At 36.8% G+C, this 23,117-nt stretch overlaps 1 protein-coding gene across 2 annotated transcripts in view; it reads left to right on the forward strand.

Moving 5' to 3' along the window:
• Chd6 (chromodomain helicase DNA binding protein 6) overlaps positions 1–23,117 on the forward strand; it is a 207,376-nt gene that overhangs the window by 166,554 nt on the left and 17,705 nt on the right. For both annotated transcript variants that reach the window (XM_010631412.3, XM_010631411.3), the window contains exons 28-31: positions 15,991–16,051; positions 16,593–16,809; positions 18,280–18,488; positions 19,914–21,494. In XM_010631412.3, coding sequence (XP_010629714.1) covers positions 15,991–16,051; positions 16,593–16,809; positions 18,280–18,488; positions 19,914–21,494 — 2,068 coding nt within the window. The remainder of the gene's footprint in view (positions 1–15,990; positions 16,052–16,592; positions 16,810–18,279; positions 18,489–19,913; positions 21,495–23,117) is intronic.

Here is a 23,117-nt window from a genome sequence, read left to right on the forward strand (position 1 = left end):
TTTTTTTTTTTTTTTTTTTTTTTTTTTTTTTTTTATACCAGGGATCAAACTCAGGTCCTTGCTCTTGCAAGGCAGGTGCAGACACCTGAACTAAATCCCCAGCGCATCACCAGCATTTAGTGTAGTATTTTTTATTTGAGCCATTCTGATAGATGTATGATGATACTTTGTTGTGGTTTTCATTTGCATTTCTCTAGTGGCTTATGATTGTTGAACTTTGTTTTATATGCTTACCTGGCCATCTTTATACTCCCTTCAGTAAAATATTTCTTTATATCCTTTGTTCATATTCTAATTTGGCCATTTCTGTTTTACTGTTGGTATATTAGCAAATTCTTTATAGGTTCTAGATCCTAGTCTTTTGTCAAATAGATGTTTTATAAATATTTTCTATGTTCTGTGATTTTCTCATTTTATCTTAATTCACATTGCCCTTCTCAGAGCACAAGCTCTGAATTTTATGAATTAAACATCAATTTTTGCATTTATGGATCTTGCTTGTGGCATCAAGTAAAATACCTACCTGTAGTTCCTGAAATTGTCTACGTTTGTGATCTACCTTAACTTTCATTTAAGTAAAGAGAATTAGACCAAGATTCTTTTTTTTTTAACCCTATTGATATCATGTAACTCAGGAACCATTTTTTTCCTCAGGAACCATTTTTTTTCTGCATTGAGTTACTTTTAAGCCTTTGTCAAAAAATCAATTGGTTATATTTGTGTGGCTCTGTTTCTGGGGTTTGTCCCACTGATCTATTTGTTCCTCTGCCTACACAGAGTCTGGATTATTACAACAACATTATAAGTCTTATAATGGTACAGACTAATTTATCTGACTGTATTCTTTTTCAAAATTGCTTTAGCTTTTCTTGTTCCTGTGTCTGTCCATGTAAATTTTACAATAAAATTATCTACATCTAAAGAAATTCTTGATGGGATTGTGGTAGGAATTATATTAAACCCTTACATCACTCTGGGAAGAATTGACATCTTTATCATGTTGAGCTTTTACTGTATTGAGTCTTATTATACCTTTCTCTATTTCAGTCTTTTTAAAATTTCATTCATCAACATTTTGTAGTTTTTAGCAAGCCACGTCCTATACATGTTTGTTAGATTATACCTCAGCATTTCATTTTTGTTGGAGTAATTGTAAATGTTTTGTTTTTAACTTAACGCGTGTACATGTTCATTACTAGTGTACATAAATATAATTGATTTTATGTTTATCTTGTATCTTGCAACAGTGCTATGCTCATTAACAGTTTTAGGAGCTTTTTTTCATGGTTTCTTGGGATTTTCCTAGTCAACAATCACGTCATCTTCAAATGAGGGCAATTTTATTTCTTCTTTCTGAATTGTATATCTTTTGTTTCTTTTTCTTGCCTCATTGCACTAGCTAAAACTAACACTGTTGAATAAAGGAAATGAAGCAGACATCCTTGCCTTGTCTCTGATACTAAAAGAAAGAAATTTGTCTTTCACTATTAAATGTAATGTAAACTATAGAATTTTTTTTTTTAGTTGCTGTTTTTGAGACAGGGTCTTGCTGTGTTATTTAGGCTGGCTTGAACTCACTGTGTAGCCCACAATTGCCTCAAATTTGTGGCAGTCCATATGACTCAGCCTCCTGAGTGCTGGCATTACAGGCTTGCTCCCATATGCCCTGCTAATTACAGAATTTTTGTAGATCGCTATCAAGAATGAGGGGCTGGGGATTTAGCTCAGTAGTTCCACTGCCTGCCTCGCAAGCACAAGGACCCAAGTTCAATCCCCAGTACCAAAAAAAAAAAAAAGAATGAGGACATTCCTCCATTATCCTCATTTCCTGAGATTTTTGTTGTATGCAATTTTTATACTAATTGATATGGTGATTTTTTTGCCCTCATCTAGATCATTAATATTATGAGTTACATTGATTTTTGAGTACTGAGTCAACCTTACATCATTAGTGTAAACTCCACTTAATTATAATGTATAATTCTTTTTATATTGTTATTGAGTTTTTATAAGTGTATTCATGAGGAATATTAGTATACATCTATATTCATGAGGGACCTTTATCTAGTTTTCATATATGGGTAATGTAAGTTTCATAAAATGAATTGTGTGTTACCGCCTCTCCTATTTTCTGGTAGAGATTCTCTGGAATTGGCATTAATTCTTTAAACATTTCCTCTAATACCCTCTGGACCTGGAGATATCTTTGGAAAGTCTCTAAATTATGAATTTCATTATCTATTTTATATTGGGTTCTGATAGTTTGTATTTATAAGTAATTGGTCCATTTCATCTACATTGTCAAATTTATGTGTATTGAGTTCATAGCATTTCCTTATTGTCCTTTTAACTGTAGAATTTGAAAGGTTTGTAGGGCTTTAGTATTTCATTCCTGATTTTGACAGTGTCTTTTCTCTTTTTTTGTCTGCCTTATCTTTTTTAGAGAATCAGTTTTTTGTCTCATTGATTTTTCTCTATTTAAGTTTTATTTTGTTTTTTGAGGCAAGGTCTTGCTATGTAGTTCAGGCTGGACTTGAACTATGTTACCCAGGCTGTGACAAACCTCCTACCTCGGTCTTCAGACTGCTGGGATGTGGGTATGTGCCACCATATCCTTTTTAATTTTTGAGACAGGCTTTCACTAAGTTGCTACATTGCCCAACCTCTGTTTGAACTTTCAAGCTTTCTGCCTCAGCCTTTCAAGGATGTTGAAATTACAGGTGTGTATCATCATGCCTGGCTTAATTTTCTGATTTTCAATTTTATTTCTCTTTTCCTTCTTTCTGATTGTTTCTGTTTTATTCTCTTCTTTTCCTAGATATTTTTATCATACTGTAGACTGAACTCAGGGCCTCATGTAAGCTAAGCAAGTGCTGTAAAACTGAGCTACAACCCCAACCTTGTTTTAAAATTTTAGTTTGAGCCAGTGTTTCACTAAGTTGCCCAGAATGGTTCTCTTACCTCAACCTCCTGAGAAGCTGGGATTATAGGCATCCTTGCCTGGGACTTTCTCTAAAAAGATTATTGATTGGAAACTTTCCCATTTGTCTAACATATGTATTTAGCATTACAAATTTTCTTCAGCATTGCTTTAGCTGTATCCAACAAATTTTGCTGTTCTATACTTTAACTTTCAGTTTAATGTATTTTAGAAAAAATTCTCTTCAGACTTCCTCTTTGACCTATGAATTATTTAGATGTTTATCATTTAATTTCTAAGTGTTTAGAGATGCTCCTATTACCTGTTACTTCATCTTTAGGGTGATCTCATTCTGATCAGAGATCACATGCTATATGATTTTAATTGTTTTAGATTTTTTTAATGGTTTGGTTTATGGCCTGCGATATATATGCTGTGTGATTTTAAAATATGGTGAATATTTGGATTTATTACAGTAAAATCCATTGCTATTAATCTTTCTCAAAGTATTCCCTCTCTCTTCAAACACACTTATTCTACCCTTGTTACTTTCTGAGGTAGTTTTGGAAGGCCTCTTTGTTTTCTTCAATTGTGGTACAGTGGCTGCCTCTGTGTCCTTAATTCAAAACATTTACTTTGTGTAAACCTGAAGTCCCTGGGTCAGGGTCCCTGATCCAGTGAGTAAGGTTGAAAAGGATGACATTTCTCAGCTGAGTTTACCGTAATTTTTAATCTCACCTTGTAAAGACATAAAAGAGGACTTTCAGAACTGCTTTTGAAAATGCAAATTCGTTCAAAGCAAGAGGGAATATTTTGAGGGGTATTAATGGCAATGTCTTCTATTGTAATAATTTTTAATTTAAACAATTTTTTGTCACACTTGTATCTTAGTATGTGGTTTTTTTTTTTTTTTTTTTTGTATCGCAGTTTGTGTTTGTGACTTTTTTTTTTTTTTTTTTTTTGGTACCGGGGATTGAACTCGGGTCCTTGCGCTTGCAAGGCAGGCCACCGAACCACTGAGCTAAATCCCTGGCCCTCTTAGTATGTGTTCTTATTGGCACTTGAAAAGAATGTGTATTTTGATTTCATTAGTTAGATGTTCCATATATGTTAACTATCTTGATAGTTGATAAAGCTGTTATGTTCTTCTATTTCCCTGCTGATTTTCTGTCTAGTTGTTTAATCAGTTATTGAGAGAAGGATATTAAAGTCTCCAACTATAATTGTGAATTTATCCTTTTCAGTTCTGTCAGTTTTTGACTTACATATTTTGCAGTTTTAAACATTTGAGGTATACATTTTTAGGATTATATGTTCTTGGTAGATTGGCCTTACTATTGTTATATAATATTCCCCTCTAGCTTTTGTAATTTTCTTTGCTCTGACATGAACTGATATTAATGTGGCTACTCCTGGTTTCTTTGGGTTAATATTTGCATAAATAGAGCATCTCCATTCTTTTACTTTAATTTTATTGAGTATTTCTTTTTAATGCATTGTCTTCTAGTTGGTGTTTTCATACCATTTACATTTGATGTCACTGTGATACAAACCCTCTGTTCCTCATTCTGGGTCACAGACACCCATACCATACCTTTCTAATAAAAATATGTACTTTAGCATAACAGTAGCCGGCTGTGTGTCTTACTAGCTCCACTGGGGGAATAGAGGAAGCAATCTTTGTGTTCACTCACTTGATGCTTCAAACAGCAAGGTGTATACACTTGTGTCAAAGTGTAAATGGGTGAGTTTTACATGTGCGACTTTACATTTTTGTGTACTTACAACTTTATTTTTTTTTCATTAATTTTATTGGCATATTTTAGGTATACAATATAATGACATTTATCATTGTGAGAGTTTGTATCTTGGTTCTTATTTTTTTCGAATTCCACTGCCCTCCCCCCACCCCCACCCCCCTCATTTACAAAGACTTTGTTAAAGTTTTTTCCTTTTCTCATATTTTTTTCCTTTCCCTTCTTTCCTTTTCCCTATTCCTCCCATTTCCCCTTCCCTTTAGACCTTTTCTTCCTGTTTCACATTATCTATTATATATCTTGATCCTTATTTACACTTTGTTTCTCACACCAGAGAAACTATTTGGTATTTACACATGTGTGTCCTATTTATTCCACTTAAGAGGACCCTTGATGTGTATCCATTTAGCTAAAAATGATTCTAGTTTCTTCTCCTTCTTTATGGCTGAGTAGTACTTCATTTTTATTTTAAAAACCATATCTTCTTTATCCAGTCTCCAGCTGATGGGCAATTGGGCTGTTTCCAAGTTTTAGCTATTACTTGGAGTACATAGTCTTTATCTCAATCTGATAAAGGCTATCTATAAAAATCCAAAAGGCAACATCATACTAAATGGTCAAAAACTGAATCTTTCATACCTAAATCAGAAACAAGACAAGAACATCCACTATCACCACTCCTGTTTAATGTAGTTCTGGAAACATTAGCCACAGCAGTTAGACAAGAGAAAGAAATAAAAGGAGTAAAGATGGAAAGGGAAAAGGTTAAACTGTCATTATTTGCTGATGACATGATACTCTATATAACTTTTTTATTAAATGTTTTCTTTTGATTTTTCTCGTAGAATTAGCCCAGTTCAGTACAATGTCGCATGAAAATCCACTTTTACAACTTTGGGAAGAGGTTGAAAGTGAGTCATCAGGTGACTCGGCTACCGATGGTGATTTGGATCATGTAAGCCAAAGAAGTTAGCAATTTATGATGGATATGACAGATAGAGACATGACAGATAGAGAAGTACAGATGAAGACCTTGGTTCACATGAGAAAGAAAACAGTCATGTCAATAAAAGTTTGACTAGTCAAAATGCTACAGAACAGTCATGTATACCTGAACGACCCAGTGTTAGTGCTAGGTCAGAAAATGTTACTAGATTCTTTGCAGGGGTGAAACCTATAAGATTCAGTGTTGGAAATTGTAACATGATAGGTACAAGATGTTTTGTAATAAGCTAATAGTGAAATACAAGAAAACATTCTATGTGCATCAATAGTGATAACTCAAAAATATATTTATCATGACACCTCACTATCTGAACTAAAAGCCTTCATAGCAGGACTTTATCATTCGATTTATGGCGAAGTAACAGATGTGACGTTGAGATTTTTTAGAACAATAAACTCAAGATTTGGTTGCCTTCAGAATTGCCTACTTTTTGATAACTAAAAGACCCACCAAGAAAGAAAAAAATTCAACAATTTGGCTACTCTTTGCTCATTTGTTGAAAGCTTGTTTCAGACTGTCAGGAAAATTATACACAGTCTGAATACATGACAGTTGATGGACAACTTGTATCATTTCGTGGTTGTTGCAGCTTTTGGTAATACATGCCAAGTAAACCTTCCCAGTATGGTATAAAAATATATGCTGTGGTAGACACAAAGACATTTTACCCCTTGAATTTAGAAATCTACCCTGGAACTCCACCAACCAGGTCTTTCTTCATTCAGTAATAAACAGTATGACTTTGTCAATAGACTTGTTGCACATATTTCAAAAGTAATCCAAATGTTGCATTTGATAGTCGATTCACTAGTTACCCATTGATGTTACATTTGCTGAAAGAACACCAGTTAACCAGCACAGGAACTATTCATAAGAACAAAGCTGAGATTCTTGAAAAATATACAGGAGGTTCACAATAGAGAAGCATAGTACAATCTTTGGGTTTCAGAAGGCATACTATTGGCCTTCTCTATGACAAAGAAAAACAAAGTTTATTGATACTGTCAACATTATACCATGATAAGATTGACAATGAGGCCAGGCCTGGTGTTGCACTCCTATAATCTCAGCCCTCATCAGGCTGAGGCAGGGGATCCTGTGAGTTCAAGTTAAGTCTGTGCTACATAAGGAGTTTCGGGCTAGCCCGGGCTACACAGCGAGACCCTGTCTCCAACCAAGCAAACAAAAGACTGATAGCCCTCAAAACAAATGAAGCTAGAAATGGTCAGGTTTTACAACAAAACGAAAGGCAGAGTAGATAGATTGTTGATGAATTGTACCACAACTGTGTCATTCAAAACACAAAGTGTTGGTCAGTGGTTGTGTTTTACTCTGTCCTAAATATGTCATGCATAGTTTCATAGTTTACAAAGAAAATAACAATCACAAAATATCACAGAGAAATTTTCTTAGAGGATTGGGACTGGAATTGATAAATCTTCAATTACAGCAGAGGAAGAACAATACGTTTCTGCTCCAAGAACTCCACAAAAGAATTCTGGAGCAGACCACTGAACAGACAGGTGAAACATCACAAGAACTTCCTAAGAAAACAGGAAGACCAGCAAGATGTCAAGTATGTCCTACCAAGAAGACAGGAAAACAAAACACATGTGCTCTTGGTGTAAGCAACACTTATGTATGGAACATGTTCTCATATGAAAACTGCCTTAGGTGTGATAATTAAAGATTATTTTTTGGTAGAGTTTTATTTGTATTTTCATTGTAGTCCACATAGAAATTTATTTCTGCTGATATTTTTTAGATCGTGTAAGCAGGTTGACAGTTGATGTTGAAAATACTGATGTTTAGTCTAAACACTCATTTTATATTTTATTTTAATGACATTTTATTTTCCTGCTAAGTGGACATTGTATAATAGGAACCTCCTGTCAAAAGAGGAAGACAAAAGAGTTGACAAAGTAAACTAAGCACACGTGCTGTCAGTGTAAGCGAGACTTGTGTGGAACATGCTGTTGTCATGTGTGAAGTCTGCCTGAGGTGTGATAATTGAAGTAAAGTTGGGTTTTTTTGTTTTGTTTTGTTTTGGTTTGTTTTGCAGTACCAGGGATCAAACTTAGGACTTTGCACTTCAAGGCAGGTTGAAGCACCACTTAGCTAAATCCCTGGCCCAAAAAGATTATTTTTGTGATAGAGTTTGGTTTGTATTTTCATTGTAATTCGCATATTTCTGGTGTTATCTTTTGATCTTGTTAGATTAGACAGGTAAACTTTTGAGGTTCATTCTACACAGTCATTACATACTATAATTTTAATATTTTATATCCTGTTGAATACACATTGTTTAATATAATAAACTCATAAAATTAATTCATCAATAGAAATACTCCTAAAAAATAAACATGGGCATTACACACCCCCATAATGCACCTTTTCTAAAAATTTGCATCGTGTCTCCAAGGCTATGTTTAAGTGTATCATTTTATTGTTTTCTCTGATTTCTTATTGTCTGTTTTTTTTTGTTCTGACTTCTGGGTTACTTGAATATTTTTATTCCATTTTGGTCTATTTACCTTAAGACGAATTTTAACAGAGAGGACATATTCTGAAAAATGCATTACTAGGTGATTTTGTTTTGCACACATCAGAGTGGACTTATTCAAACTAAGGTGGCAGTGATATCACCAAGCAGTTTATTTTTATGGGATCACTGTCCCATGTATAGTCTGTTGTTGACAGAAAGATTCTTATCCAGCACATGGTTGTATGTTTTATAGCTTCTTGTTGAATTTCATTATATATCTGTCATATATCCCAGTCTACTAGTATCATCGTTTCATGTGCAGAAACCACACTTTTACTTTTGTCCCTTTATCTTCCCTCATTTATAATGTAATTGTCTTAAATATTTCTTCTGCATACATTTAGAATCATATCAGATAAAGTTATAGTTTTTGTTTCACTGTCAAATTAATTTAGAAACCTGAAGAAGGAATGCCCACTATATTTATCCATCTTTTTGTTTACTGTAGTTTTTCTTCTTGGTATTCCAGGGTTCCTTCTTTTTTTGTTTTGTTTTGGTTTAGGGAACTTTCTCTAGCTATTCTTTTAGCATAGGTCTGATAGTGATGATCCTTGTGGTTTGAATTTATCTTAGGACAAGTTTTTTTAAATTAGTGCATATTAGTTATTCAGAATAGTTGGTTCATTTTGAAATATTTTTCATGTGCATAAAACGTTCTTTGATTTTTTTTTTTTTAATCCCTGAACTTGGGACCTTGCACTTGCAAGGCAGGCAGTGGAACCACTGAGCCAAATCCTGGCCCTGCTCTTTGATCATTTTAATCCCCACATTACCCCTCTTTCTCTTCCCTCTCCCAACCCCATTCTTCTCTAATAATCTCCTTTATCTCCTTCATTCCTGAAGGTGATTTTCTCTGGGTATAGAATTCTGGATTGATGCTTCTTTTCCTTCCTTTCTTGAAAAATGTTCCACTTCCTTCTGTCCTCCACAGTGTTTTGAGGAGAAACCCTCAGGCATTCAAATTGGTTTTCCCTTACGTAAGGTATCTTTTCTCTCTTGCTGCTTTCAAGACTTTTTTTTTTTTTCTGTTTCTCAGAAGCTTAACTATGATATTTTTAGTGTGGATTTCTTTAATTTTGTCCTGTTTAGAGTTTATTCACATTGTTGAATTTTAATTTTATGTCTTTTTCTAAGTTTGAGATGTTTTCAGCCATGATTTCTTAGAACATTTTTTTCTATTCTACCCTCTTTTTCTTCCCCTTTCAGGATGCAAACAAAATGAATATTAGATCATTTGTTAGATTCTTACAGGTCTCGTTTAATATTTTTTCCCTAATCTGTTTCTTTCTGTTGTTCACATTTCTTTTTATTATTCTTCCTTCAAATCTACATTTTTTTTTTCCTCTTCCATACTGCTGTTGATCCTGTCAAGGATGTTTTTTGTTTTGTTTTGTTTTGTTTGAGACAGGGTCTCACTATGTAGTTGAGACTGATCTGGAACTTACTATGTAGTCCAGGCTGGTCTCAAACTCACAGTGATCCTCCAGCCTCAGCCCCCCAAGTGCTGGGATTACGGCGTTCACCACCACACCTGGCAAGGATTTTTTATGTGTGGTTTTGGGGGAGTTTTTTTCTGTTTTATTTTTCAGATCTAAATTTCCCTTTGATACATCTTTGGATTTTGTTTTCTTTGCCAAAACTTGCTTGAAGCATTTTTACAATTGCTTATTAATGATTTTTAAGTTCTTATGTCAGTGGCGTCTGTTGATTATCTTTCTTTTTTGTTTTAAGGTCTTCCTAATACTTATGTAAGTAATTTTTTATTGAAACTTAGGGTATTGTGAGACTGTCTATCTTACTTAAATTTTAATGTTTTAGTTGACTTCTTATGGAGGTAAACGGGGGTGGAGGGGCCATCGTATTTCAATGAGGTGGGGGCAGGTCTTTGTGTTTCAGGTCTGCTCCCAGTTATACCTGAAAGGGATGTTTCTCATTACTTCTGAGCACATGGTCTTTGCTGACACTATGGGTTGAGGTGGAGCATCTCATTACTACCTATTACAGGGGAAAGTCCTGGCCCCTACTTAGCTTTTCTGGCATCACCCCAACAAGGGAATGAGTAACTCTGTTAGCACCTGAATAATGTAGAAGTCATGGTTTCCCAACTTGGCCTTTGCTGGGTGAACCCATTTTTGTTTTTAATTGTGTGTGTGTGTGTGTGTGTGTGTGTGTGTGTGTGTGTGTGTGTGTGTGTGTATACATGCATACACATGTAGTTTTATTATAACAAAGCAACTTGTATACTTCAAACATTTAAAATTGTACATCACCTTTTCCTTTCCAGTGGGGAAGAAAAAAAGAATTTGAAAATAAGCCAACAAAACTGCAATAGAGAACGTCAGCCCCAAATGAGACCCTATAAGTTCTGTTTATTCTCCCATTGAGGGGCAGGGCTTAAGTCATCATTAGGAGAGTTTTTAATTTCTTTTGTCTATAATTCTATATTGTTGGGTTAGAATAAAGCAGTTACTGCTTTTGTACTATATATGTTCTTAAACTGAATTTTCATAGTCCTTTGCTAGAGAACACAAGTTTTTTTGGAGTTGTTTGTTTTATCTAGACCCTCTGGCATTTCTAGGTAGCTGACTTCTTTACCTCCAGATCCAGAATATGTGAGGCATAAGAAAATCCAAAGAACTCACCACGTTATTCTTTGAGTTGAGGTCCCTAGTTGGTCCTGCCTTCTTTTCTTTACCTTTCAGAGTTTTCTTATATTTGTTTCATGTGTAATGTTAATATCCAGGGATTTTAGTTAGACAGAATGAGAAGCTGGGATACATGCATATCCTAGAAATAAAAGTATTCATTTCATTTTTAAGATTCTGAGTCTTTGCATAAACAGAATGAAATTTCATCTCACAGTAACATTTCACTAGATCTTCTCTTGCTTTTGAGCAGTAGTGCAAATGTGTCTATTAGACTGGATTCTGGATCCCAGAGGCTTACATACCACTTCAGCAGAATGACACCAGTACCAGGGTCATCTCTCTTCTCCTAATCACCACCCAAGAGTTGTCCATTCTTTCTCTCTTACTCTGTTGACTCTAGCCTGTAGAATGTGTGCTATTTACTTAGGCCTTTCCAGCTTTGATTTCTGTAATAGTAACAATGACACTACTATTCCAATGGGAAATAATTATATTTTGAGGACATGTTTCCCTGCATCCCCCAAGTTTGAGAAGCAGAGAATTGAAGAAAATCCATGTGAAGTTTCAGGCTCTGGACCTGAAGAAAGTTGGCTTCTGATCTTGATGGTTAAAACTCCGTTGTAAAGAAGGAGGAACTCAAGTGTTAGGTAGCTGAAAAATAAAACAGTCACACAATCACATGACACATAAACAACGTTTCTTACATCCTCTCTAAACTCTGCAATCTGTCCATAACAAAATCCTTGAAGCCAGGCATGTAGCACATCTGTAATCTCAACTATTCTAGAGGCTGAGGCAGGAAGAGGATGAGTTTGAGGCCAGCCTAGGCAACTTAGTAAAACCTTGCCTCAAAATCTTAAAAAAAAATAATAATAATAATAATTAAAAGGGTGGTTGGGTATGTAGTTGAGTGCTTCCTTGGTTCAATCCTAGTACTACCACCCCTCTCCCCCCAAAATATCCTTTATTTCACATTTGTATTATTTGATGTATATCTACTTTCTGTGTGAAGTTTATACAAAAGTAGGATACTTTGATTTTTCTATAAAATGAAAACCCCAGAGAGTCTTTGTGACTCTAGTTTCATAACCTTGTTTCTGCACAGAGACCTCATGTTCTTCCAGCAAATTCCTGTGTAACTTTCAATATCTAGCACAAAGGGCACCTCTTAGGTGTCTTTCCCTCTACCTGATTTGGGCCTAGCAGAGTTGGTGACTCTTATTTTCCCACTGTGTTTAAAAGTACTTAGCACTCTGCATGTTGACTGTGTCTCATAAATACTATACCAGGCTCCAGTTTCTACCTTTTTCACTATTGTCCCAGAACCAAGCATTCATTGTTTGACTAATTGTAAGAAGACAGTTCATAACCTATTGCATCGTTGCTGAGGTTTTATAAGAGCATAGAAGAAATTGCCTGTGCTTGTGGGACCCACCTGATATGCCCTGCCACTGCTACTCCCATTACCTCATACAAGTCAAGACCAAACAGGGGAAGCATTCAGTCCTGAAGAGGCACCACAAGCAAGGCAGTTGCTTAGTTTCAGATAAGAAAACGGAGCTTCATGTATGCAGTTTAGTTGCTTTAGTTACGAACAGTGCTTTTGTTTTGTTTTGATTTTGGGTTTTGTTTCAATACCATCCATTAAATTTTTTTAACTTTGGGTTTGTCTTATCTTTCTCTTCATTCTGATTGATTTTTTTAAAGTACATGTTTGCAGTACATAATAATTACAGTGCTCTTGAGTCAGTTCAGGTTTTTTTCATCCATCACAGTAGCTCTGCACAGGGGTTAAGAGCTCATCCTCTGGAGTCAGACCTTTTGGGTTTGGTTTCCACCTTACCATTTAATAACTACTTGCAATCTTGAACCACATTATCAACCTCTCTATTCCACAATTTCCTCCTGTCTCAAAAGGGTTGTTAAAATGAATAAGTGAAAAAATGCATATAAAATACCATGTACAGTATCTGACAACTGACCTGCGCTCCGACTGTTATTATTGCAGTTTGTATTATGAAGCCTTTTTTATAACAAATACGTTAGTTAAAAGATAGAAATATGAAATGATGATCTAGGAGTTGGACTGCTTTTCAGATTTTCTCCGACTCAGGTATCATTCAGTGGACAGACATTTGCTTTGTGTCAGCATTTGATTAAATACTTGCCATGCCTCTACTGATTTGTGTCGTACAATCCCCTATAAAGTAAGCATTATTGTCTCCATTTTGGAAAAGAAATGAACTTGAAAGAGATTAAAGTAATTTTCCCAAGGCAAAAGAGCAGTGCACTGTCAGATTCCAAACCACGTGTGTCAAAGTTGGGAGGATTATGTGTTGTAACCAACCCATGTTCTTTCTTGTTAACCCTCTGTTGTCAGCACTCTGGGGTCCTTTGCTCTAAAATGATTGGTTCATATTTCTAAAGATGAGTCAGTGATTCATATAAGCAGAAATTAAGATGTTTAATGTTAAGCTGCACAGTTCAGATACAAGGCCTTCTACATGCCAACAAACTTCCTGTGGCCCAGAACTGTCACTGCTCTAGCATATCACCCACATTAAACTGGTTGTTAACATGAGGCATGGTGACACATTCCTATAATCCTAGCAACTGGGGAGGCTGAGGCAGGAAGATCACAAGTTCAAGGTCAGCCTCAGCATTTTAAGAAGGCCTTCTCTCAAAGTAAAAAGATCTGCAGTTATAGCCCAGTACTAGAGTGCATGCCTAGCATTCTGGAGGCTCTGGGTTCAAACCCCAGTTCCACAATTAATTAATAGTTAATAATTAAAATTCTCATATCCTTTTCACTTGAGCCACTGATAAAGTGATTCCTATCCATTCTGTCATTTCTCAGAGGGGGAGCACTGCTGAGAGGTCACAGTACAGAAAAGGACAGTTGCCAATACCTAGAGCTTTCCATACTTGAGTTTTGCCTAAGCCTATTCATGTTTACTAAACTGTACACCAACAAAAACTGTCAAATGGACTGGAAAGGAATCCTATGTGTCCTTTGTGCCTAGCTCACACCAAGGTGGGCGCCTGCACCCTTGAGCTTGGGATCCGATGATCGTGTGTTACGATGAGGAACCACCCACCCTTGTTTTATTGACCATAGAACATTTCTCACCTGGAAGTACTGATACTGGTAAATTTCAGCTTTGAAAGGATCTTCATGAGTACTTTGAGTATATCCAGTGAGGTTTTCTCTGATAGGAAGATATATGAGGCATTTCGGGTTGGTCTGGTTTTTTTATTTTTGTTTAACTGCTTAAATTGTAAGACAAGATGAGATGACACACTAAAGTATCACTTCAAAATGGTAGTTTCCACTCTTCGCAGACATTAGATGGCAAAAGATAGCTGTGGCTCCTGAGTTTTAAATATGTTTTCACTCACCAAAGTGCATTTTCACTTGAGACTCTCATGTTGCCCATTTTTTAGATAGCTTGATCGTTGAAAGTGTGACTTCCAGATTAAACTATCTATATTTGAATCCCAGCTGTGCCGCTTGCTAGCCATGCGACCTTTGACAAATTACTGAACTTTGTGAGGACGAGTTTTCTGCTCCTGTAAAAATGAGGACTGTAATGATTTCTACCTCCTGAGCTAGTTCACATAACTAAACAAGATAAGCCAAATAAAGGACTTTATACAATGCTTAATATGGTTTTTGGTAATGTTAGTAACTATTTGCTCCATTCTACATAAGAGAGAAATTCATTCAGAAAATGAATTTCTGTTCCTTTTTAGAGCTTTCTCTTTCAGCTCTTTCCATGGTGCCAAGGCCCCAAGAGAGTAATTTCAATTGTAATTATTGGCAGTCATATGTATCTGTGTATTCCTGTGGTATCAAGGTATTGGTCTCCCATCTACAGAGCAGCAAATACTTTGAGTAAAAGACCAGATAATAAATACCTTGAGCTAGGGAACTACATATAGTCTTTGTCCACATATTCTTCTTCCTTTTTTTGTAACACTTTCAAAAGATAAGAACAATTCTTGTTGAACAATTTTTTTTCAGCTTTGAGTTTATTGGTACATTTTAGGGATACAGTACAGTTACATTCATTGTTGGGATCTTGTACCTCTACATGACAAGTCTTGGTTCGCATTTTTTCCCCTTGTCCCTCCCCTCCCTTCACCCCCTCCTCCCCTCCCCATCTACAAACACTTTATTTCCATCTTTTCATTATCTCACATTTGACAATTCTTAACTTGAGGGCTGCACAAAAATAAATGTAGGTTGTGCTTTGTTGACTCTTGTTCTCTTTAACCTTGTTCTTTAGAGTGGCAAAGTCTTGAACCCTAAGGTGGTTTTGTGCAGTCAGTTAGGTAAGATGACAGTAGTAGGAAAGCAGTAAGTTACAGTATTTAAAGTAATATGATCTTTTTCCCACCCCCAGTCTCCTATATGGGCCAGATGGTGCTCTTGTAAAGGATCTTGTAAAGTTCCATTCCTAAGACCAAGGCAGGATTGTCAAAGGATCTTTTAGCTCCAGCTAGACAAATACACCAATTTGAACAAGCTCTGTGCTTGTGATCTTACACAAGATTCACTTGGAGCTTCAAATTGTAATTTTAACTTTAAATTCCTGGGGTTTTCCACCAGCAGGTCTCATGTCTGGAGCAGTCATGTTTAATGAAAATAGTGTCTGTTGCTGTGAAGCTAACTATGAGTGTGACACTTTTTCACAGCAAAAATCAAAACTGCCGGCCAGGGATTTAGCTCAGTAGTTCCGCCTCCTGCCATGCAAGTGCAAGGACCTAAGTTCAATCCCTGGTAGCAAAAAAGGAGAAAAAAAATGCAAATATGTTCTTTGTAAAATGACAGTATTAAGTTGCAAGGGACAATAATAAAGCCAAATATTTAAATTCACAGCTAAAATATAATTGCCAGGGAGACTATGCCAGTTCATTATTCCTTAAGCTGATTCCAAGGAAAATAAATACTTGTTTCACATGAACTGCTTTCAAGCTGCATTTATCAGGTCTGTGAGATGTCCATAGGCAGGGATGCCACTTGTGCATGCTCATTCTTCTGTATGGAGCCCCTTTGAGGTGGTTTCTTCTAAGTTCAGTTTTGCTAATGGAGTGGTTTTCTTTATCCCTAGGAAAATTCCAGTGATGGCGTTGAAGGCATTTTTGGTGAAAAGAAGGATGACAGCCAGGCAGGTGAGACTGTCCTTCTGAAGGCAAGGAAAAGTAAAGCTCAAGTTTGTAGTTACTTGGAGTTTATATGTATTAAAATGCTATTCTTACAAATACTCTTAAAAAGCCAAATAAGTTGACCTTTTACACCCCCGCTAGTAACTCATGGCTCTGTCCCTCTTCTCCCTGACATTGAAATGCAAAATAAAATGTTGTCTTAAATTAGGATGGAATCTAACAGGTAAAAACAAATTAGATTTTTTTGCTTTTTTGTTTGGTTTAGAAAAGTTAGAATTTGCGTTTTCTGAATGCAGACTTAACAGAGGTTTTGACAGTTGGAAAGAACAACTACACAGAAACTCATAGTACTCTGTGGAGAAAGCAATAAAGAATATGCTCATTCCTGAGCTGTAGACTACCACATAAAGCTGTCCTTCTGCTATGCTGGGCTGATTGTTAAAGGAATAACTACTTTGATTAAGTAGCTGTGTTTTTATTTAAACAAAATCAAACTCTTGTTTTTAGTTCTGTACATAAATACTAATAACCTCACTGATGTTTGAAGCCCAGGATAGCTCCGACCCAGACAAATCACCCTGGCCAGTTTCATCTGCTCTCACAGCTCGTCTCCGGCGTCTGGTCACTATTTACCAGCGATGCAACCGTAAAGAGCTCTGCCGACCTGAAATCCTGGGACCAGGTAACCAAGGATACTGGGTTCAAGAGGAGATGTTCAGGAGAACCTCAGAAATGGACCTCATCAACAAAGAAGCCCAGAAGAGGTAAAGGCCAAGGCAAGGGCCGAAAGGACTGTTCACTGGGTAAAAATAACAAAAGGTAAAGCTGATAGCTGAGGAAAAAGTTCACTTATGCTCTCAAATAAAGTTACATTGCTTCCAGAATTTATTAAATGCAGCCTCAACAGTGACAGTGTTGTCATAATAACTGGGGAGTTTGAGGTCTGAAACAACCTCTGCGCACAATTTCTGGACTTTAATGATTTTCCCAACTTGACATCTTCCCTAAGTCAGAGACCTCCGCCCAGTCTGTGTGGATATGGTTTAAAATCCACACTGGCATATAGGAGACCATTTTAGACTCCCTATTTCTAGCAACAAAGGATATAGTGTGCACTGAAGCTCTCATTGAAGCATTGAAGCTGTTTTTATCAAACCTTTGAAAGCAGTCAATATAAAATACAAGCCCAGAAGGAAGGTATAAATTACCAGTAATTACTTGCTTATCTAAGAATTAAGCTAGCAAAGGCTAAAGTAGACCAGCATGATATCACAAAGTTGAAATTCTTTGGGATTTTTGTTTCTCTTTATCCATTTAGTGAAGCATCCCGTGAATTAAAGAAACACCATAGAGCAAATTCAACTAATTTACTGTATTCTTTCTAACGTTCTGAAATTTGATAATTCAGACAGAATGTTTCTCTTACCTGGCACAGCTGCAGAGAGAACAACTAGATCCCCTTCCCTGCTTCTCACTCTTCCACCGACCCCCACCTAGCAGGGAAGGAGAGCACGAAGGCGAAAAACCCCTCGTAAGACTATGGTGGCCTGTAATTATCCTACCTCCTAAGTCGTTATCTTTGTCCTATGGTATTTAAAGACTAGAGGACATTTGTGTCTCAGGAAAAACTGGCGTGGGCCACGCATCTACAGAACCAGTGGGAGATGGGGAGTCAGGACTTACGCACTGAGACGATGCTTCGCTTCTCTTCTTCTCTTTTCTTCTCTTCTCTTCTCTTCTCTTCTCTTCTCTTCTCTTCTCTTCTCTTCTCGGCTCCAATTTCCTTAGTTGTCAGATGAAGAGATTGAACTTAATGGTCTGAAAAGTCCTTCTAGAGTTCTGTGATTCCATGTTGTCATAGATATTTAGGCATATATAATATTTTTAAATTCTTTATCTGCTACAAGTGCAAATTAAGTAGCTAATTCCTAAAATTAATCACCCAAGAGTTAGCAAAGTTTTTACACGTGACCTTGAAATAGAGAAGTAAATACCAGAAGGAAGTCCTGAAGATTTAAAAGCAGTTCTCTCCGTGGGAGTAAGGTCATAGCCTATTTCAGTTATAAACCTCTCAGATGAATTTAATTTAAATAAAAATATACAGTGACATAAACTAATTCCACCAGCTTTCTTGATTTCATGGGTTCTTATAGCATATGCTCAATAAATAGTCAGATTTCTTTTTAAAAAACAGAAGAAGATAAAAACAGTTCTCACTCTGATTAAATCTGAAGGTGGACCAGGAGAGAGCAAGCAGACTTCTATAGAACAGTATCATCCTTTGGTGTTGTTTATGATCAAGAGAAGAAAACCTTTGACTGGACCCAGTTCCGCATCATTTCCCGTCTGGACAAGAAGTCAGATGAGAGCCTGGAACACTATTTTTATAATTTTGTGGCCATGTGCCGGAATGTTTGTCGTCTGCCCGCATGGAAAGATGGTGGTAAGAAAACTGTCAGTATGTTAGAGGGACGGACTGAAAATCCTGGTGTTCAAATTGCAGAATTACTTTAGTTGTTAACTCTGAAAAAAAAAATGCTACTTGAGGCTTTCAGATAGAGACATGTAATTTCTTAGAAATTCGTGCACCTTTAATTGGGTTCACCCTCAATTAAAATAGTGTCTCTCCCACATAACATAACTTCAGTCTAATTAAAATCTTACAAGCTGGGCTTGGTGCTCCACACCTATAATCCCAGCACTCAGGAGGCTGAGGCAGGAGGGTCACTGCAAATTTGAGGCCAGCTTGGATTGCATCATGAGACCCTGTCTCAAAAAATTATAAATTACCATTTACTTTTTCCAAAGTTAAAAGTTTTTAAGTCACGTCAAGATTTACCCTACTTGACCTTTGTAGCTTTCTTATATTAGATATTAGTAACTTTAAGTGTTTTATCATGTATTGACTTACAGAAAGTAAATGGATTTTATGTAAACATCTCCTGATCAGATAGAGATCTCATCTGTAACCTCATCCTGGTAGGAATTTGAAACAACTTCCTTTATGCCCCCTGTCAGCCTCTTATTTGTAGCTACTGTATGCTAGATATTATACATTGATAAGATCCAGGCCTTTAGTTCTGACAAGGTCTAGATTCACATTCTGGTCCTGTCCCCTGGAGCACGGTAGCTAATTTGAACCTATTTTGTCATCCTTAAAACAGGAATGATGATGTTTCATAGGATTTCTGTGAGAACTAGATATAACACCTAACTATAAATTAGTTAGTATAGACAGAACTCATAGCATGATTATTAAATGGGACCTGATATTATTTACAGAACTGATGTTTTCCTGCTCTTCTTTCACCCTCACTTGGTTTGTTTTTATTTCTTCCCTTTTAGCTTCGAATTTTAACAAGGCCCACACATTTAAAATTGACAGGGTAGCTGGGGATTTAGCTCAGCGGTTCGGTGGCCTGCCTTGCAAGCACAAGGACCCGAGTTCAATCCCTGGTACCAAAGAGAAAAAAAAAAACCAACAACAACAACAAAAAAACAGAAGACAGTTCAAATTTATATAGTATTTGTTTTGTTTTGTCTTTCTTGATGGTACGGAAGATTGAATCCAGAGCCTGATGCCAGCTAGGCAAGTGCTCCTTCACTAAGCAGTGTCTTCCACCTTTTTTAATTTTTCTTTTTGACAATTAGTGCAATTAGCGATCAAGAGAAGAAAAATTTCTTTAAAATAGTGAGAGGGCCAGGGATTTAGCTCAGTGGTTCAGTGGCCTGCCTTGCAAGCACAAGGACCCGAGTTCTATCCCCGGTACAAAAAAAAATGTAAGGCCAAAGATGCAGGACTTCAGCAAGTCAGGAAGTATTCAAAATCACGTGAAGTGATAAGCTCTGCATTTCCCCTTCTCTCCAGGTTCCCCTGATGCCAGCATCTACGTTGAACCCATCACTGAGGAACGAGCTGCAAGAACTCTGTACCGCATTGAACTGTTAAGGAAAGTCCGAGAGCAGGTACTCAGGTGTCCTCAGCTGCATGAGCGTCTCCAGCTCTGCAGGCCCAGCCTCTACCTCCCAGTCTGGTGGGAGTGTGGGAAGCACGATCGAGACCTCCTCATTGGTACAGCCAAACATGGGCTTAACCGCACTGACTATTACATCATGAATGACCCCCAGCTGTCCTTCCTGGATGCCTACAGAAACTATGCCCAGCATAAAAGAACTGATACTCAGGCACCAGACAGTCTCTGTTGTCTTTACCAGACCAACTCCAAATTATATGAATCTCTTACCTATACTCAAATGAGTAGGACTTCAGAGTCTCTTGAAAGTGAACCTGAGAATCTGGTGAAAATTGAAAACAGAGATGATCATCTTGGTCTGTCTGGGGGCAGCTTTCCTGATGTGACTTGTGACAACTTTATTTCCAAAGTTCAGGATGTTATTTCTATCAACCATGATGAAAGTCTGCTGCCTGAGTCCTTGGAGAACATGATGTATGGTAAGAAGGTGCTCAACCGAGAGCCAGGCTCTTTTCAGGAATGCCCAGTTATCAATACAGAATCTAGAAAAGATGCTGTTAACATCTTGGCAAGCAAAAACACAAGCTGCCAGCCTGGTGACCATGAGGCGGAAATAGCTTCAGTCTCTGTTATGGATAGTTTAGAGGCAGGAGTAGCTCAAATGAACATTAAAAGTGGAAAACCTTCGTTGACACCTATTTCAAAGGAAAGGGAGCGCTGCTGCAGTGAGGCAGGGCAGAGACCTGAAAGCATAGGGCAGCTAGAAGCCAAACGCTTACCTTCCCCTGCCTTGGATACAAGAAATGAAAGTGGGTTTGTAGATATGTGCAGTCTCAGTGTCTGTGACTCTAAAAGAAATCTCTCATCAGATCAGAAATTAATTGATTTATTAGAAAACAAAAGTTTAGAAAGTAAGTTGATTTTGAGTCAGAACCAGAGTGATGAGGAGGAGGAAGAAGATGAAAATGAGGAAGAAACTTTAGCCATGGCAGCAGGCACAAGAGAAAAGCCAGAGATTGTGCATCTCACCAAGCCCACTGGTAATGTCCCAAGGGAAAAGACCCAAGGCTTCCATCTGAATGAAGCCAAGAAAGGAAGCCTAGAGGTGGTGAGCCAGCCTCCTGGACCACCGAGGGCCTTTTCTCCAGCATCCTGTCATTGCCACTGTAAACACATGGAAAGGTGGATGCATGACCTTGGGAATGATGAATTTGAAGTGGAGAAACCCAAGGCTTATAACCCAGTCCTGTACAGAAGCAAAGCCAATAATACCACAGTGGAAGGGGAGCCCACTGCTATTCCATCAGAGCCATTTAAAGTGAAGCCTGAGCTTTTAAAAGAGGCTTGGAAAGAAAGTGCAGAAGGGAAAAAAGGTTTCTCTACATATGTTGCTGAAGGAAGTGAGCCCAAGTCGGAAGACATGGATTTTGAGAATAAAGATGATTATGACAGAGATGGGACCTGCCATAGTCAAGGTAAGTATGAGGAATTCACAGTATTTTGGATAAACCAGTCCTCCATGAAAGGAAAGAGAAGGTGGTTGGAGTTTTATGATTTCTAAAAGGGACCTACCTACTTTCACCATGTGTTCAAACCAAAAGTCATGAATATTAGAATAGCTCCACTGTGATCATCTCAGAAAACTAAGGATAATCATTGACAGTCATAGCACTTCTGCTGCATCAGCCATGTGATCTAGGCAGGGCTATATGCTTTTTTTTGTTGTTGTTGTTCAGTAGATGCAGAATCTAGCCCTTAGGGGAAGTCTTGTGTTCTTGCACTGGTTCAGTTGCTCCAAGCTGAGTAGAACAGCTTTAGGACATCAGAGACCTGCAGCTAATATAGTGCCCATAATTTGCAGTAACTCCAAAAATACAAATGAAGTTGGTATTTGTTAACCACTTAACAGTTTACCCCAAGCATCACTCAGGCAGCAAGTTTGTTTACCTACTAAGTGTTGCTTGGGCAGGTGTCATTTTAACTGGTGGATTCTTGTTTGCACGAGATAAATTTGATTATCTATTTATTTGTTTTACATTTTTTTGCATACCTTTTTATTTAGGACATTGTATTTGCCTTTGATGTTTGTTTCTGGTGAAATATAATAAGTTCTGGTTATTTTTCTAATTCGTGTTTATTTTATTTGTGAAAAATAACCTACAATTTTGTGCTACAATTTACAATTTATCGTGAGTACTATGGATATGACTTTTATACCTCTCCAGAACTCAGTGATAATCTTTAATAGTACAAAATAGACACGTTTGGGACACTTGAAACCAAACAGGAAGGAAGTACCAAAAGATTAAAAAAAAAAAAAAAAAAAAAAAAAAAAAAAAAAAAAAAAAACTAAAAAAGGGAGAAATGTTAACAAGTCAGAGAGGAAAATCTGTGTTATGAAATGGAAAGACAAAGATGTGTCCTTATTGTCAACTATTCATAATACAGAAATGTTAGCACTTAAAAGAACAAGTTAAATTTTTAAAATTCTAATAGTGGTCAATGATTATAATAATTCTATGGGTGGTGTTGACAGAGTTTACCAAAATCTAACACGGTATCCTGTAATCAAAAAGTGAGGGAAAAAATATTATTATAAAATATTCGTGCACCTTCTGGATCAAACCATATGGAACTTGTTTGTTATTTACTTAAAACAAGGGAGCTCAAAGCCATTTACAATTTAGATTAGGTCTAATAGACCAAATTGAAAAATATGGGATGGTGAAATGCCAACCAGGACCTCCATCGTCAACATCTTTGCCATTGCATTTAGGGGATAGACATTTATACCACCCATAGAAAAAAAGGAAAGGCCAGCATGACAGTGTAAATAAAGTGTGTTGTTCAAAGACAATAATGCAGAAAGAATTGTGAGAGAGACTTGATATTACTGTTCAGATTGTAATGTCATGTTGTGTATTGAATGTTTTAAGATATACCACACAGAAAAATAATTGAATAAATTTTACAAATTTGTTATTGTTAGATTTCCTGTAATATTATCTTATAAAAACTAACCCACAGCTGGAGATTTAGCTCAGTGGTTCTGCCGCCTGCCTCGAAAGTGCAAGGACCTGAGTTCAATCCCTGATACC

The sequence above is a fragment of the Fukomys damarensis genome, unplaced genomic scaffold (assembly GCF_012274545.1).
Source record: "Fukomys damarensis isolate Sample0158 unplaced genomic scaffold, DMR_v1.0_HiC HiC_scaffold_22, whole genome shotgun sequence".
Lineage (NCBI taxonomy): Eukaryota > Metazoa > Chordata > Mammalia > Rodentia > Bathyergidae > Fukomys > Fukomys damarensis.